This window comes from Rhinoraja longicauda, chromosome 11, assembly GCF_053455715.1.
Source record: "Rhinoraja longicauda isolate Sanriku21f chromosome 11, sRhiLon1.1, whole genome shotgun sequence".
Classification (NCBI taxonomy): domain Eukaryota; kingdom Metazoa; phylum Chordata; class Chondrichthyes; order Rajiformes; family Arhynchobatidae; genus Rhinoraja; species Rhinoraja longicauda.
The window spans coordinates 52734498-52753032 of NC_135963.1; the positions used below are offsets into that span (position 1 = coordinate 52734498).

At 46.7% G+C, this 18535-nt stretch overlaps 1 protein-coding gene across 1 annotated transcript in view; it reads left to right on the forward strand.

Annotated features, from left to right (window-relative positions):
- Nucleotides 1–2373: 2373 nt before the first annotated feature.
- The window catches only part of LOC144597927 (complement factor H-like), a 51140-nt gene continuing 34978 nt past the window's right edge, over nt 2374–18535 (forward strand). The window contains exons 1-3 of the mRNA XM_078407739.1: nt 2374–2510; nt 14741–14917; nt 17526–17699. Coding sequence (XP_078263865.1) covers nt 2453–2510; nt 14741–14917; nt 17526–17699 — 409 coding nt within the window. The 5' untranslated portion in view covers nt 2374–2452. The remainder of the gene's footprint in view (nt 2511–14740; nt 14918–17525; nt 17700–18535) is intronic.

Consider the following 18535-nt stretch of genomic DNA (forward strand, 5'->3'; position numbering starts at 1 on the left):
CCTCCAAATTTGAGGAAGGATATTCTTGCTATTGAGGGCGTGCAGCGTCGGTTTACTAGGTTAATTCCCGGAATGGCGGGACTATCATCTGTTGAAAGACTGGAGCGACTAGGCTTGTATACACTGGAATTTAGAAGGATGAGAGGAGATCTTATCGAAACGTATAAGATTATTAAGGGGTTGGACACGTTAGAGGCAGGAAACATGTTCCCAATGTTGGGGGAGTCCAGAACAAGGGGCCACAGTTTAAGAATAAGGGGTAGGCCATTTAGAACAGAGATGAGGAAAAACTTTTTCAGTCAGAGAGTTGTGAATCTGTGGAATTCTCTGCCTCAGAAGGGAGTGGAGGCCAATTCTCTGAATACATTCAAGAGAGGGCTAGATAGAGCTCTTAAGGATAGCGGAGTCAGGGGGTATGGGGAGAAAGCAGGAGCGGGGTACTGATTGAGAATGATCAGCCATGATCACATTGAATGGTGGTGCTGGCACGAAGGGCCGAATGTCCTACTCCTGCACCTATTGTCTATACACCTTTTAAAAACATTCCTCTTGGCTGATCTTCCTTCCCCTCAAACAACCTGCTCCAATCAACTTGAGTGAGACCTTCTCTCATACCCTCAAAGTTGGCCTTGCCTAATTTAGCATTTTAACACGTGTCCTCTCTGTCGCTATCCATAACCATCTTAAATCTAATTGAACAGTGCTCACAGGTCCCAAAAGGCTCCTCCAAGAACACTTCATTCACTTGCCCGTCCCCATTTCCCAAGACTAGATCAAGTGTTGACATTTCACGTGTGGGAGCCTCTACATATTGCTGGAGAAAACTCTCCTGAACACTTGAGGAATTGCACCCCATCTAAACATTTCACACATGGATTTTCCGTCAATATTGGGAAAGTTAAAATCCTTTACTACAACCACCTTATTTGACCTGCAGCTATCTGCAATCTCCTGGCATATTTGTTCCTATTTCCGTTAACTATTCGTGGTCTGTAGCCCACGTCCAACAAGGTGATCATCCCTTTCTTGTTCCTTAGCTCCACCCATATAGCCTCACTAGACGAACTGTCCGTAATGTCACCTCTGACCACTAAACCGACATTCTCTTTAATCAATAACGCAACCCCCCCTGCTCTTTTACCCTCGACTCTGTCTCTCTTGAAGCACCAGTACCCTGGAACATTGAGCTGCCAGTCCTGCCCCTCTTTTAACCAGGCTTCAGTAATGGCTACAACGTCCCAGTCGCAAGTACCTATCCGTGTCCTAAACTCATCTGCCTTACCCGTCAGGCCCCTTGCATTAAAATCTGTGCACTTTAAACCAACCTAACCTTCTGCGCTCTCCACCTTTCTCCTGCCTATTGTGTCCTCTATACTTTCTCTCACCACCCTCCATACCAACTTCTAACCTCTCACCTGTCTCTGTCCTGTATGAGATCCCACCCCCCAGCCAAACTCACCCATGTCGCATTAGCGAGCCTGCCTGCCAAGTATTGGTCCCCTCCAGTTAAGGTGTTACCTGTCCCTTTTGTACGAATCACCCCTGCCCCAGACGTGATTCCAATGGTCTCGAAACCTGAATCCCTGCCCCCCTCCACCAACTCCCCAACCGCACATTTATCTCCCGTACCATGGCCTCACGAGCACGTGTCACTGGAAGCAATCCAGCGATCACTACCCTGGAGGTCCTACTTTTCAGCCTTTTACCTGATTCCTATATTCAGAACCCTCCTTTTTCTTACCTATGTAATTTGTGCCAGCATTCACAATGATTCTGGATGCTCGCTTTCCCCTTTGAGGATGTCATGCAGCTGCTCCAAGACGTCCTGTGCCCTGGCACCAGGGAGGCATCATACCATCCAAGATGTGACTGACTTGTTGAAAGTAAATGTGCTTTCATCAACAAAGCCTACAATATTTTTCAAACTTGCCATTCACCCTGTTTTCCTGTTCTATCAAATATCTTATATGCCCATCCTCTTGCTTTCTAATTGAAGTTACCTGTTTTTACAATGAATTTGTACCTCAACACATGAATTGTTGGATAACTGCAAAAGAAACACAGGAACATTTCGATCTCCTGATCTAAAGGGTTTTGTGTCAACATTCATCTCTGCACTTGTAAGCAGAGTTTAGAGTCCAATACCACATTTTTTATTTGATATCGTTCCTTTCTGGAATACGCTTACATTGTAAACATTTAACTAAGTTATCAGTGATTTCATCAGTTTGATTGTATAACTTTGTTATCTTTCACATAACATAGTATGGGAAACGGTTCTTCTATCCAAAATATGTGAATGTGCAATCGGTGTGTCAATATGAAATCGATTTTACAAAGAATTATTCATTAAATGCAAACTAACAGCAAAGTGTACGTTTCATTCATTTTGATCCTCCAGAGAGAAGAGTGAATTCCTAAAAAGTGAAATCAGCTGAATTATTCTGAAGAAATGAAACTTGCTTCAATCATTTCTGTATCCATCATTCTAAGTTGTGCAAAATGTCAAGGTGAGTACAGCATTAAGGGGCGTGGCTGTGTTCTGCAGCTGCGGCTCACCGGCAGTCTCTCCGTTTTTTGTTGTTTTTTTTTTTGTCAATGTCGTCGTTAAATGTACGTTTTATTTTATTTTTAATTCTGTGTATGTAGGGGGGTGGTGTGGGGGTTGGGGGAAACCTTTTTTTCAAATCTCAACGGAGATGCGACCTTTACCGTGTCGTATCTCCGTTCGCGCTACGGCCTAACACCGTGGAGTCGGCGGCCTCCAGCTGGGATCGACCTCAAAGACTCCGGTCGCAGGGCCTGGACTTACCATCTCGGAGGCTTCGGCCATGGGCCCTGCAGACCGCAACATCAGGAGTTCGCAGGTCCCTGGTTGGCGATGACCGGCTTTCGGGAGCTCCAGCCGTAGCAACTTCGACCGCCCCGAAGCGCGAGGTACGATCAACCCGCCCGCAGGCCCCTCATCGCCCTGCGTGGCTTGGCCGCAGCACTTTCCATCGCCCGGTGGGGGCTCAGGACTTTCATCGGCCTGCTCGGCTCGGCCCTGGGACTTCCCATCGCCCGGTGGGGGCTTCAAAAAGTTGGGAGCCTCGATCACCTCGTGGCACAACGGGAGAAGAACGAGGAGGAGATAAGACTTTGCCTTCCATCACAGTGAGGGTGTGCCTGGAGCAATCACTGATGGCTGTTTTATGTAAAAAAAAAATTAAAAAAATTATCTGTGTGTCTTGTGCTCTTTAATGTCCGCTGCCGGACCCTGACGTGAGAGGACGCTGGCGTTGAGTATTCGCCGCTTTTCCGTCAGGATAGTTTGTCTGTTTGTTTCTATGTTAATTGTTTTTGTAAAGCGCTTTGAGCATGTGATAAGGCGCTATATAAAATAAATGGATTATTATTATTATTATTAGCATTGGGAGAATATTTCATGAAACATCAGTTACTGTATTAAGTTATTTTAATGGCCTTTGCAGATGGCTTAAAGCTGTGCAGCAACAATCAGGTTCAGGAACAGCTGCCTTCCTGCAACTATCAGGGTCTTGAACCCATCTACGTGACCTTAATCCTATCACAACAAAATCTTGCATACCATGGACTTGTCTTTTTTTTCCCTAATTATGTCGTGCATGCTTGTCTTTGCACAGATTTTTATTTTTATTTTCGTGCAGATTTTGTGTAATTTATGTAGAGATTTAATGTAATTCATGTGTTGATCTGACTCTTTGTGCCTGTAATTCTGCTGCATGCAGGATTTTCCATTGTGCCTGCACCTTGCCGTACTTGTGCCTATGATAATAAACATGACTTTTTATTAGGTATACCTGTTTGGCAATGTCCGATAGTGATCAGATGAAGGTGAGTTTAGTTTAGTTTGCAGATACAGCACGGAAACAGGCCATTCGGCCCATCAAGTCCGCACCACCCAGCTATCCCAGCACATTAACACTACTCTACATACATGAGGGACAGTTTTACGTTAATACCAAGCCAATTAACCAACAAACCTATCTGTCTTTGGAGTGTGGAAGGAAGCTGAAAACATAGAAACATAGAAATATAGAAAATTGGTGCAGGAGGAGGCCATTCGGCCCTTCGAGCCAGCATTGCCATTCATTGTGATCATGGCTGATCGTCCCCAATCAATACCCCGTGCCTGCCTTCTCCCTATATCCCTTGATTCCACTAGTCCTTAGAGCTCTATCTAACTCTCTTAAATCCATCCAGTAATTTGGCTTCCAATGCCCTCTGTGGCAAAGAATTCCACAAATTCACAACTCTCTGGCTGAAATTATTTTTTCTCACCTCACTTTTAAATGGCTCCCCTTTATTCTAAGACTGTGGCCCCTGGTTCTGGACTCCCCCAACATTGGGAACATTTTTGCTGCATCTAGTTTGTCCAGTCCTTTTATAATTTTATATGTTTCTATAAGATCCCCTCTCATCCTTCTAAACTCCAGTGAATCCAAGCCTAGTCTTTTCAATCTTTCCTCATATGACAGGCCTGCCATCCCAGGGATCTAGGGGAAAACCCACGCAGGTCACAGGGAGAATGTACAAACTCTGTACAGTCAGCAGCTGTAGTCAGAATCAAACCTGGCTCTCTAGCGCTGTAAGGCAGTAGCTCTACCGCTACGCCACTGTGCCGCCCTTGAATCCATCCAAAGAGAAGCATCTATAATAATACTCAGACTGTTTTAATTTTCAAAATGGGTGATGTTACTAAATATTTGATCTGCCGCTTTAGCCAAATGAATCGGGCAATGAAATTGGAATGCATTAGCTCGTTTGTGTGCGCGTTTGGACAAACTCAGTCCTCAGTACTGATATCTGGTTTCACTGACTTGGTGTTAACAGTCTGCATAAAATAGTCTCAATTGTCTCTGAAAATAATCAGAGGCATCATTAATAATAAAATTGCTGGAACTTTTCCTGTTTTAAATGATGAGGGGTGAAGATTAACTTAATTTTATGAGGGGGGAAAGCAAGTTAGGGATTCTTAATTTGACAAAACACATCAATATAAATTTGACCAGAGGAATGAAGACCAAACTTAAAAGAAAATCTAGTTTTAAAAATGTTTTGCAACAATCTTGCAATAGAAATACTGGAGAATTTGAAATGCTGTTGGAAACTTGCCTGACTTAGCTGAATTGCCTGTTGGAAATGCTCAATGGGCTAAAATTCTTTCTTATCCTGGATATTTTTGTGCCTCCTTTTAAGAGTTTAAACTATTTGACAATTTATAAGCTACCAAGTCATAATTGCCCTCAGTGAATATGATGAAGGATAGGATTGAGTTGGAGGGGGGATTTGATGGGAATGTGGGGAGAAAAGGATACAGGGAAAGTCAGTGAGGAAATTCTGCTGATGAGCCAGCGTGGATGCAATGAGCCAAAAAGCCCTCTTTCTTTACTGTTAGGAATATAACCTCCTTCAAAGCATCCATCATCGTTCCTGTTCCAAAGAAACCAGTAACCTCCTGTTTAAATGACCACCGTCCTGTGGCACTGACATCAGTCATCATGAAGTGCTTCGAGCGACTAGTCAAAACTCACATCTGCTCCTCTCTCCCTGACACCTTGGACCCTCTTCAGTTTGCATATAGACCAAACAGGGCCACGGATGATGCCATCACCATGGCAATACATACTGCGCTCACCCACCTGGACAAAGTTACTATGGTGTTGCTGATACCTTCAGTTGAAAAGTACAACGTTTGCCTGCTACAGGTGCATTTACTGGGAACATACTGCTGGGGGCAGCTGGTGATTTGGTAGATGGCATGGTAGCAAATGTGAACAGGTGGAAGGGCAAAGAGGAAAGTATTGTAATTTGATGAAGCACCTTGATCAGCATGAGCAAGTTGGGCCGAATGGTCTGTTTCCCTGCTGCATGACGTTATGACATTTAATCTTTTTGGAAGAGTGTTTAACCAGCTCCCCGCAATGTTCAAAGCAAAAGTCGTCATCGGTCAAGGAGGTCATGATATTGATATCCTGCAGCCGAACTCCACATCTGTGTCCATTCCTTGGAAAAGTTCCTTCTGGCCGTTATACATCAAGGTGCATGGGAACAGGCCCTTCCGCCCACAATGCCTGTGAGAAACATGATGCCATGTTAAATTAATCTCCTCTGCCTGCACGCGATCCCTATCCCTTCATTCCCTGTATATCTAAAAGCCTCTTAAACGCTACTATCCACCACCTCCCTCGGCAGTGCATTCTAAGCACTCATGACCCTCTGTGTTGAAAAAAACTTGCCCTTCATATCTTCTTCAAACTTTGTCCTCTCACTTTAAGACTGCCCTCTCGTCTTTCACATTTCCACGATGGGAAATAGGTTCTGACTGTCTCTCATAATTTAATATACTTCTAACAGGTCTCCCCTCAGCCTCTGATGTGCCCGTGAAAACAATCCAAGTTTGTCCAACCTGCCCTTCTAGCTAATACCCTCTAATCCAGGCAGTGTTCCAGTATGGCCATGAAATATCAAATATTTAGCACATACATGTAAGATGCCTTGTAACTTGTCGCCTGCTGATTACTTGAGAAGTTACTGCCAAGCTCGGAAGATGAGAACTGATTTCTGATTTTGATAAAGTTTTACTACTTTATTTGGTTGTAGTGTAGATTATAGAATAAAGTTTTTCTCGTTACCCACCTTCTCTCTCCCTGTACCCTCGGTGTGATGACCTCACTGTAGGTCCTGTCCAGGAAGCTCGTGTTTTCCCAGATGGTCCTGAGGTCATCCAGCTGCTGTTCCAGTTCCCCAACGCGGTCCTTCACGACCTGCACCTGGACACAATTGCCACAGGTGCAGTGGTCAGAGGCACCAGCAGCAAAGATACTAGAGGAACAAGATAGACCACTCCACCCTAAAAACCGTAGTACGACAAGGCGCCATGTTAGCAGACAGAAACTTGCAGAAACATTTAAAAAGAAGAATAACAAAAGTCTGAATTGCTAGATGAGATATATTCTGCATTTTAATGGTATAATCACACATACTTTTCCCCCACAACACTGATTACACTGCAAGAGGCATAACCAATGGCGGGTTTTCCCTACTAAAATGGTTCCTTTGCGTACTACACTTCAGTATAGGCGATTTCAACGGAGTGGTCCATCTTGTCCCTCTAGTATCTTTGACCAGCAGAGTCCGTGACGTCCCACATCCTGCAAAAATGTTGACCTATTCCCTGTCATGCTTTATTCTACCTCTTCCCCTTTTCCAGCTTTCTTCTCCCCGCCATCAATCAGTCTGAAGGCGGGTCTCAACCTGAAATGTTACCTATCCATGTTCTTCAGAGATGCTGCCTAACCCACTGAGTTACTCCAACACTTTGCGTCTTTTTTAATGTTTAATTTAATTGTAGTAACTGTTATAAAGTCATGGAGTCACACAGAATGGAAACAGGCCCTTTGGGCCAATTAGTCCATGCCTACCTGTCTATGCTGACCCAGTTTGCCTTTGTTTGAAGATAGACACAAAATGTAACTCAGCAGGTCAGACAGCATCTCTGGAGAGAAGGAATGGGTGACGTTTCAGGTCGAGACCCTTCTTCAGACTGTTTGACCGCTATAGCTCAAAACCTTTCCTATCCATGTATCTTTCCAAATGTTTCTTAAATGTTGTTATTGTACCTGCCTCAACTACCTCCTGTGGCAGCTAGTTCCATGTACGCACCATCTTCTGAATGATTTTATACACCTCTATAAGATCACTTGTCAGCCTCCTGCGCTCCAAGGATTAAAGTCCTAGCCTGCCCAATCTTGATAGGAAGATGGCTGGCCAAAGGCCAGCAGTGCATGTGTCGTGCAGCATGTCACAGCTCAGGAGATGTTCCATAGTCTGGAGGTCCCATCCTCACTCACAGTCTGTCGCATCTTCAGTGTATCCCCACTTCAGCATGTTCCATTTGTTCCTCCCCGTGCCTGTCTGCAGTCTGTTCAGACTGCGCCAGGTTCTCCATGGTTGGTCGGAACCTGGTGGGAGTTTCTCAGAGGGATCGATTGCCATGTGAATGTCTTCCGGAGATTTCTCTAGTCTCTCTTCCCAGAGTTTGAGCCTTCTGGACGATGCACTGCAGTCCAGGGGATGGACAGAAGAGAGGAAACTTCTGCGTGATTTCAAACGCTGAGGTAGCAAAGGGTGGTGATGTAGGGGGTGTCTTTCATCCCCTGATTGTCTTTGCCGTTCTTTTTGACTGGCTGGGATATCCAGGGATATAGGGGCCAGAGCAGGAACGTTCTTGTCACGGTCTCTGTCAGATTCTACAAGTATCTGCGAATCCTGCTACCACACCACACACTGTATCCATTGTTTACTCCGGGTGATCCGGTTTCATTCCACATTCTAAAAACGTGCAGGTTTCTAGGTTAATTGACCTTTAAAATTGTTCACTATTTCATGTGTAGTGAATGGGTGGTCATTGGATGGTGTGGACTCAGTGGGCTCAAGTATCCATACCCTCTCACTAAACTAAACGACAGATCATGAGGGGAATAGATAAAATAGATTAAGGGACAGCACGGTGGCGCAGCGGTAGAGTTGCAGCCTTACAGCGCTAGAGAGCCAGGTTTGATCCTGACTACAGGTGCTGTCTGTACAAAGTTTGTACGTTCTCCCCGTGACCTGCGTGGTTTTTATTCGTGATCTTCGGTTTCCTCCCACACTCCAAAAATGTAACAGGTTTGTAGGTTAATTGGCTTGGTGTAAATGTAAAAATAATTGTCCCTAGTCTGTGTAGGGTTGTTAATGAGCATGCAAGGTCAGTGTGGACTTGATGGGCCAAAGGGCCTGTTTCTGCGCTGTATCTCTAAACTAAGCTAAAATAAAACTGAATGCAGAGTATACTCTTTTACCCAGAGTAGGGGAATGAAGAACCAGAGGACATAGGTTTAATGTGAGACACAAAATGCTGGAGTAACTCAACGGATCAGGCAGCATCCCTGTAGATCATCGATAGGTGACTCAAAATGTCACTTCTCCACGATCTCCAGTGATGCTGCCTGACCCAGTGACTTACTCCAGCATTTTACACCTTGTATTGGTAACTAGAATCTTAGTCGGGCCACTTACTGTTGATCTTCTTACAAGTATAGGAGTAAAAATCAGTGACATAAATGATAGAAAAGCTCTTTGTAGTACTTGTGCGGGAAATTAAAAAAGGCAGCAGAGTTGGTTTTAAATTAAACTAGACTGACGTGGATCTCTCCTGTGGGTCGGGCAACCCGCCCACAACTGACGATCCTGCGGGCCCGGCAACCCATGGTCCCGGTGCCAGACAGGGAATGTCCACCGGGGCCGTGGGCAAGCGAGGGGGGACAGGGAAAAGCCACTGACCTTGGCCCCGTGCCTCCAGCGCTGCAGCCAGAGCGAGCCGTGGACCCGAAGCCTCTCCTGCAGTTCAGCTACGAACGGCGGCGAGCGTCGGGGAACGGCGATGAATGGTAGCGAATAGCGGCATCGGCCATCTTGTTTGACCCTCTACTGCCGCCTCTGCCACCGCGCTGCAACATGGGAGGAAGGTCAGGCGCGGGGTATGCCGGGTCAGGCGCGGGGTATGCCGGGTCGGGCGCTGGTCCTCCCTCGGTGTGAGGCGGGGGAGCACATTTATTAAAGTTTATTAAGTAAATTGGTTTTAAAAAGTAACAAAAGATGATTTGTTGAGACCGCTAATGGGATACAACTAATGATGAGTAGGGTGGACCTAAAATTGTTGCGCTATCGTGTACCGTTTTCGCTGTATTTCCAGATGAAACTGGCACAAACAAACATAGAAACATAGAACATAGAAACATAGAAAATAGGTGCAGGAGTAGGCCATTCGGCCCTTCGAGCCTGCACCGCCATTCAATATGATCATGGCTGATCATCCAGCTCTGTAGCCTGTACCTGCCTTCTCTCCATACCCCCTAATCACTTTAGCAAAAAGGGCCACATCTAACTCCCTCTTAAATATAGCCAATGAACTGGCCTCAACTACCTTCTGTGGCAGAGAATTCCACAGACTCACCACTCTCTGTGTGAAGAAATGTTTTCTCATCTCGGTCCTAAAAGACTTCCCCCTTATCCTTAAGCTGTGACCCCTGGTTCTGGACTCCCCCAACATCGGGAACAATCTTCCCGCATCTAGCCTCTCCAACCCCTTAAGAATTTTATATGTTTCTATAAGATCCCCCCTCAGTCTTCTAAATTCCAGCGAGTACAAGCCCAGTCTATCAAGTCTTTCCTCATATGAAAGTCCCGCCATCCCAGGGATCAATCTGGTGAACCTTCTCTGTACTCCCTCTAAGGCAAGAACGTCTTTCCTCAGGTTAGGAGACCAAAACTGCACACAATACTCCAGGTGCGGTCTCACCAAGGCCCTGTACAACTGCAGCAGAACCTCCCTGCTCCTAAACTCAAATCCTCTTGCTATGAATGCCAACATACCATTCGCTTTCTTCACTGCCTGCTGCACCTGCATGCTTGCTTTCAATGACTGGTGCACCACGACACCCAGGTCACGTTGCATCTCCCCTTCTCCCAATCAGTCACCATTCAGGTAATACTCTGCTTTCCTGTTCTTGCCGCCAAAGTGGATAACCTCACATTTATCCACATTATATTGCATCTGCCATGCATTTGCCCACTCGCCTAATCTATCCAAGTCACTCTGCAGCCTCCTAGCATCCTCCTCGCAGCTAACACTGCCACCCAGCTTCGTGTCATCCGCAAACTTAGAGATGTTGCATTCAATTCCCTCGTCCAAATCAATGTATATACACTGTAAATAACTGGGGTCCCAGTACTGAGCCTTGCGGTACCCCACTAGTCACTGCCTGCCATTCCGAAAAGGACCCGTTTATTCCTACTATTTGCTTCCTGTCCGCCAACCAATTTTCTATCCACCTCAACAATGGGACAACATATGGGACAAACATACAGGGGAACAAACATACGGGACAAACATACGGGAACAACATACAGGACAAACATACAGGAACAAACATACGGGAACAAATAAGATGAGGGTTTTAGTAATATACTAGACTAAGTGGACCTGTTGGGCCCATTCCTCGTAGAGGAGGAACAGAGAAGGTGAGAGGATGTGACTGAGTGAGCCCTAACACAAAGCCTCTCCTGTATTGGTGTAGCACCCTCAATTCCGCCCCCCACTTAATCCCCCTTATCCCCCCTCCTCCCCCCACTGATCCACTCCATCACCCTACCCCACCCCCACTTGCCCCTCCCCTGCCCCCTCCCCACCACTATTCCCCCCCCGCCCCTCACCCCCAGTGCCCCCACCTCCCTCCCATCCCCCACCCCCACTCTCCCTGCCCACACCCAACTCTCCCCCCACCCACAATCTTCCCTCCTCTCCACCCTCACTCTCCCCACCCCTCCTTCCCCCACCTCCATTCTCTCCTCCCCCTTCCCCCCACTCCCTCCTCCCCGCCCCCACTCTCCCCCAACTTCCTCCCCTCCTAACCCCGCTCTCCCCCTCTTGCCCCCAGCCCCACTCTCTCCTCCCCCACTCCCCCTTCCCCCACCCTCCCCTCCACCCACTCGGCTCCCACGCCCACTCCCCTCCGTGGACCCTTTGGCGGCGTAAGCCACTTACCAGTGCCCGTGCATGCCTCGCTGACTGCCGGCGTGCGAGTCTCCCCCGGGGCCGGGTACGGACAAGGGGAGAGAGGCGAGGGTAGTGAGGCGAGGGGTGAGATGCAAGGGTGAGGGGCGAGGGGAGAGGGGCGAGAGGCGAGAGGAGAGGGAGCCACTGAGCCCGGGCGGGCGGCCCCGCTGCCGGCGGCCATCTTGTTTGGCGAGTGAGGAGGGAAGTGCAATTGAAGTCTTACGTGCCCCATTGTGATGTCATACGCTGAGCACTTTCAAGAAATGGGTTAGAAAGGAAATTTTAAAACCAAATTTATCTGAAATTTATCTGAAATGCAACCAAGATGTGGGTACTTTTTTACATTCTACATGGGCATGTCCGCAGGTAACTCCTTTTTGGAAAGACCTAAAAAGATTTTTGGAACAATTGTTGAATAAGACCATATCATTGGATTCAAGGTTGTTTTTATTGGGAGATATTAAAGGAATATTACCAAGGTTCATTTTAGATAAATATCAGGAAAGATTTCTCAAAATAGCAATAGCAATAGCAAAAAAATGTGAAGTGGTCACTTGGAAAGATCACAATGAAATAAGAATTGAAAGATGGTACGCAGAAATGCGGAGTTGTATCCCATTAGAAAAAGCTACTTATAATCTGAGAAATAGATATGATTTCTTTTTGAAAGTTTGGAACCCATTCATTTTAAAATTAGGATTAAGAATTGGAAATATATAAATTCAAGATTGTTTTGATACCCTTAATAAGAAATTAATAAGAAATTAGCCGGAAGTGTTTCCTTCATGACTCCTAGCCGGAAGTGTTTCCTTCATGACTCCAGCTTTCTTTCTTTCTTCCTTCCCTCCTTCCCTCCTTCCCTCCTTCCCACCCTTCCCTAGGACAATGGTGAGTAAAGTGGGCCAAAAATTGTCCCTTCCCTAGGACAATGGTGAGTAAAGTGGGCCAAAAATTGTGGCGCTATGGTATACCGTTTGTGCTGTGCGAAACCACAAAGTCATGGGACGGGACGGGACGGGACGGGACGGGACGGGACGGGACGGGACGGGACGGGACGGGACGGGACGGGACGGGACGGGACGGGACGGGACGGGACGGGACGGGACGGGACGGGACGGGACGGGACGGGACGGGACGGGACGGGACGGGACGGGACGGGACGGGACGGGACGGGACGGGACGGGACGGGACGGGACGGGACGGGACGGGACGGGACGGGACGGGACGGACAGACAGACAGACAGACAGACAGACAGACAGACAGACAGACAGACAGACAGACAGACAGACAGACAGACAGACAGACAGACAGACAGACAGACAGACAGACAGACAGACAGACAGACAGACAGACAGACAGACAGACAGACAGACAGACAGACAGACAGACAGACAGACAGACAGACAGACAGACAGACAGACAGACAGACAGACAGACAGACAGACAGACAGACAGACAGACAGACAGACAGACAGACAGACAGACAGACAGACAGACAGACAGACAGACAGACAGACAGACAGACAGACAGACAGACAGACAGACAGACAGACAGACAGACAGACAGACAGACAGACAGACAGACAGACAGACAGACAGACAGACAGACAGACAGACAGACAGACAGACAGACAGACAGACAGACAGACAGACAGACAGACAGACAGACAGACAGACAGACAGACAGACAGACAGACAGACAGACAGACAGACAGACAGACAGACAGACAGACAGACAGACAGACAGACAGACAGACAGACAGACAGACAGACAGACAGACAGACAGACAGACAGACAGACAGACAGACAGACAGACAGACAGACAGACAGACAGACAGACAGACAGACAGACAGACAGACAGACAGACAGACAGACAGACAGACAGACAGACAGACAGACAGACAGACAGACAGACAGACAGACAGACAGACAGACAGACAGACAGACAGACAGACAGACAGACAGACAGACAGACAGACAGACAGACAGACAGACAGACAGACAGACAGACAGACAGACAGACAGACAGACAGACAGACAGACAGACAGACAGACAGACAGACAGACAGACAGACAGACAGACAGACAGACAGACAGACAGACAGACAGACAGACAGACAGACAGACAGACAGACAGACAGACAGACAGACAGACAGACAGACAGACAGACAGACAGACAGACAGACAGACAGACAGACAGACAGACAGACAGACAGACAGACAGACAGACAGACAGACAGACAGACAGACAGACAGACAGACCAAACACTTGCACTCAGTCCACCAAGGTCGATTGGATCTTCCGGTTTCAAAACCATTTTAACTCCCCTTCCTGGTCCTATTTGGACCTTTCAGTCCTGGGCCTCCATTGCCAGAGTAGGCCACAGGCTTATAACCCAACGGTATGAACATTGAATTCTCCAATTTTAGGTGCCCTCTAACTAACACCCTCCCCCCCTCTACATCCCCACCCTTCCCTCCCCTGTACCGTACCTATTTCTCCCCTCCCCCCCCCACCTGGCTTCACAATTAATAACTCTTCATACCTAACTTACGCTTTCTGTTCTTATCGCTAAGATTTGATCCAACCATCTGGTTATCAAAAAAAAAACTCACCTATGTCGACCTATTCCCTATCATGCTTTATTCTACCTCTTCCCATTTTCTGGCTTTCTTCCCACCTTCAATCAGTCTGAAGAAGGGTCTGAACCTGAAATGTTACCTCCCCATGTTCTCCAGAGATGCTGCATCACCTGCTTCCCTCCCCTTCCACACATATTCCTTCCTCTGGCTTCACAATTCATACCTCTTTCTATCCTCGTCTCTTCCTACCATTACCTTTTATCTTTTCATCTTTCGCCATTGTTCAACCATCTGTTTATCAAAAATCCAATCACTCCCTAGAATTTGTCATGCCCCTTCGTTTCCTCCAGTTTTCACTTCCCTCCCCCCCCTCCACCCACCACAATCAGTCTGAGGAAGGGTCCCGAGCCGAAACGTCACCCATCCATGTTTCCAAGAGGTGCTGCCTGACCCCCTGAGTTACTCCAACACTTTGCGTCTTTTTTAATGTTTGTAAACCTGCCTACTGATTGTTGAAACAATCACTTTTTCAGATGATCCATGTCAACGTCCAGAAATCAACAATGCTGTATCCTTCCATAGAAGACAATACCGCCACGGGGAATCATTGCAGGTTAACTGTGCTCATGGGTTTAAATTGCAAGGAGATGCAACAATTCAGTGCAGAGATGCGGAATGGACTTTTGACCGATCTTTCCCAGCCTGTAATGGTAACTTCTTTGCAATATTACTTGAATCAAAGGAAAATAAAAGAAATGCGGCAATTATCACAATTACCAACATTTAATTGTCGTAACTGTTATAAAGTCATGGGGTCATACAGAATGGAAACAGACCCTTTGGGCCAATTAGTCCATGCCGACCAAGATGCCCTGTCTATGCTAACCCAGTTTGCCTTTGTTTGAAGATAGACACAAAATGCTGGAGTATTTCAGCGGGTCAGACAGCATCTCTGGAGAGAAGGAATGAGTGACGTTTCGGGTCGAGACCCTTCTTCAGACTGTTTGACCGCTATAGCTCGAAACCTTTCCTATCCATGTATCTATCCAAATGTTTCTTAAATGTTGTTATTGTACCTGCCTCAACTACCTCCTCTGGCAGCTAGTTCCATGTACGCACCACCTTCTGAATGAAAAGATGCCCCTCAGGTTCCTATTACATTTTTCCCTCCTCACCTTCGACCTATGTCCTCTGGTTGTTGATTCCCCTACTCTGAGTAAAAGACTCTGTGCATTTACTCTGTCTATCCCCTTCATGATTTTGTACACCTCTATAAGATCACTTGTCAGCCTCCTGTGCTCCAAGGAATAAAGTCCTAGCCTGCCCAATCTTGATAGGAAGATGGCTGGCCAAAGGCTAGAGATGAGTGGCATGGCAGCACAGTGGTAGAGTTGCTGTCTCTCAGCGCTAGAAACCCAGGTTCAATCCTGACAACGGGTGCTGTCTGTATGGAGTTTGTACGTTCTCCCCGTGACTGCGTGGGTTTTCCCCAGGTCCTCCTGTTTCCTCCCACACTCCAGAGACGTGCAAGTTTGTGGGATATTTGGCTTTGGTAAATATTGTAAATTTTCCCTCGCACGTAGGATAATGCTAGTGTGTGGGGTGATCGCTGGTCATCGCAGACTCAGTCGACTGAAGGGCCTGTTTCCGCCCCTTCTCGAAACTAAATTAAAGATGAAAAGACAGAGGGTGTGTCTTTCTCTCCCCCCCTCCTCCACCATCAGTCTGAGGAAAGGTCTAAAACATCACCTGTCCATGTTCTCCACACATGGTGCCTACCCCACTGACTTACTCCAGCAATTTGTCTCTTTTTTAACCACTTGCCTGGCTTTGTCCCAGCCACCACCTCTTTTTTCCAGCTTTCTCCACCACCCCCCCCCCCCCAACAATCCGTCTGAAGAATGGTTCTTCCCCGAAACATCACCTACTAATGTCTATGAGATGCTGCCGAACCTGCTGAGTTATCTGCTGCACTACTGTGAATATTTTCCAATCTTTCGGCTTTCATTTCAGTTTGTTGAACATCAGTCGGCTGCTACAGATATATTTACTGAGAACACACAATTGGAGGTTGCTCATGATCAGAATAAAAAGTGGAATAACAAATATGTTGGGGTGGGCAAGAAGGCTTTCGGCCCATTGGCTTCATCAGTCAGAATATTGAGTATAGAAAGTTTTGTAGGAAGGAACAGCAGATGCTAGTTTACACCGAAGATAGACACAAAGTGCTGGAGTAACTCAGCGGGACAGGCAGCATCTCCATGGGGAAGGTCACAATGTGGCATACAAACAGTAAAATTAATCAGGACAGTGAAACTAGTTGGAGAAATAGGCTGGGGGAGGGACTGAGAGAGGGAGAGCAAGGGTCATCTCCCCCTCAGCCGACAATGAAACATTCTACATTTCCTTGAGCATAATCTGCTTTGATCTGTCATTTTCACACCTTACATTCTCTTTGAAACTCTTCCGTATCTCGAGTTTCCCTCTCCCCTGACTCTCAGTCTGAAGAAGGGTCTCGACGTGAAACATCACCCATTCCTTCCCTCCAGAGATACTGCCTGTCGTGTTGAGTTACTCCAGTATTTTGTGTCTATCTATTAAGTTTAGAAGTTGGGAGGTCATGTCATAGTTATGTAAGTCCACGTTATGTGAGGCCACATTTAATGTACTGTGTTCAGTTTTGGTCACCATGTAAAAGGAACATGTTGTCAAGCTGGAAAGAGTGCAGAGAAGATTTACGAGGATGTTGCCAGGACTCGATGGCCTGAGGCTAACCTTACTAGGACTTTATTCCTTGGAGCGCAGGAGGATAACGGGTGATCTTTTAGAGATGCACAATATCACGAGGGGTATAGATAGGATGAATGCACAGAGTCTCTTGCCCAGCATAGGAGAATTGAGAACAAGAGGACATAGGTTTAAGGTGAGGACAGAAAGATTTAATAGGAAGCTGATGGGTAACGTTTTCACACAAAGATTGGTGGGTATATGGAACGAACCTCCGGAGAGGGTAGTTGAGGCAGGTACTATCATAACGTTTAAGAGACATTTGAAAAAGTACATGGATAGGACATTTTAGCGGGTTATGGGCCAAATGCAGGTGATTGGCATGAGTGTAGATGGGGCATGTTGGCTGTCGTGGGCAAGATGGGCCAAAGGGCCTGTTTTCATGCTGTATGTCTCTCTGACTCCCTATTACTCTATGTGAACAGGGGTGCAAAGAGGAAAGCATTGTCATTTGCTGAGTCCTTATGTTGTAGTGGTTTTCTGCGTATAAATACTTTAATGATCTCCAGGCTCTGAACAATTACTTTACAGAACTCGGATGTGTTGAACCACCAACAATAGATAATGGGGATTTTAATCCTAAAAAAACAAGATATGATCAGAATGAAGTGGTGAGTTACGCTTGCCTTGAAGGATATTATCTTTCCGGAGAAAGTTCCTTGCGATGTGGTTCCAATGGATGGCCGGACACACCAAAGTGCATCAGTAAGCAATGTTTTATTCTCCAGATACAATCCAGTATCCTTGGCCAAATTACAACTGAAAAACAATCGCATGTGCATTTCACAATTAATTTTTCATTAGCATATTTGCACAGCACCCCTCAATGTTCAAAGGTAAAGTAATCTTTCATGAGGATCATGATATTGATAGCAAGCATTGAACAGTACAGCACAAAAACAGGCCCTTCTTCCCACAATGTCTATGCCAAACATGATTCCAGGACCATCACTCATCTCCCTGCACATAACCCATATCCCTCCATTCCCTGCATATCCATGTGCCCATCCAAAAGTGTTTGAAATGCCACTATTGTATCTGCCTCCACCACCACCCCTGGCAGCACGTTCCAGGCCCCCACCACCCTCTGTGTACATGGCCATACTTCTTGCAGAGAATGGTGAACCTTGGAACTTTCTGCCCTGGACCGCTGTGGAGGCTTCATCATGGAAGGGATTTAAAGAGGAGGTGGATAGATTGTTGAAAGATTGGGAAATGCAGGAAACTGACACAGAAGCGAGACTGAAGGCTGGCCCGATCAGCCGTGATCATAATCTATGAGGAGCCAGGAGCTTACTCTTCCTCCACTCCTACCCCACACACGCAGTCCTGTGGAAGGAAAGTATTTCAGGAGCTCGACTCACAGCAACTTAAAGGCAACTGGGAATTGGCCACGAATGATGATCTGTTCTGGCTGCAGAAGCACACAATGTGCAAAGCAAATAAACAAAGCTTAGAAACAAAGAACAGCACATGCTGGTTTATACCGAAGGTAGACACGAAATGCTGGAGGAACTCAGCAGGTCAGGCAGCATCCCTGG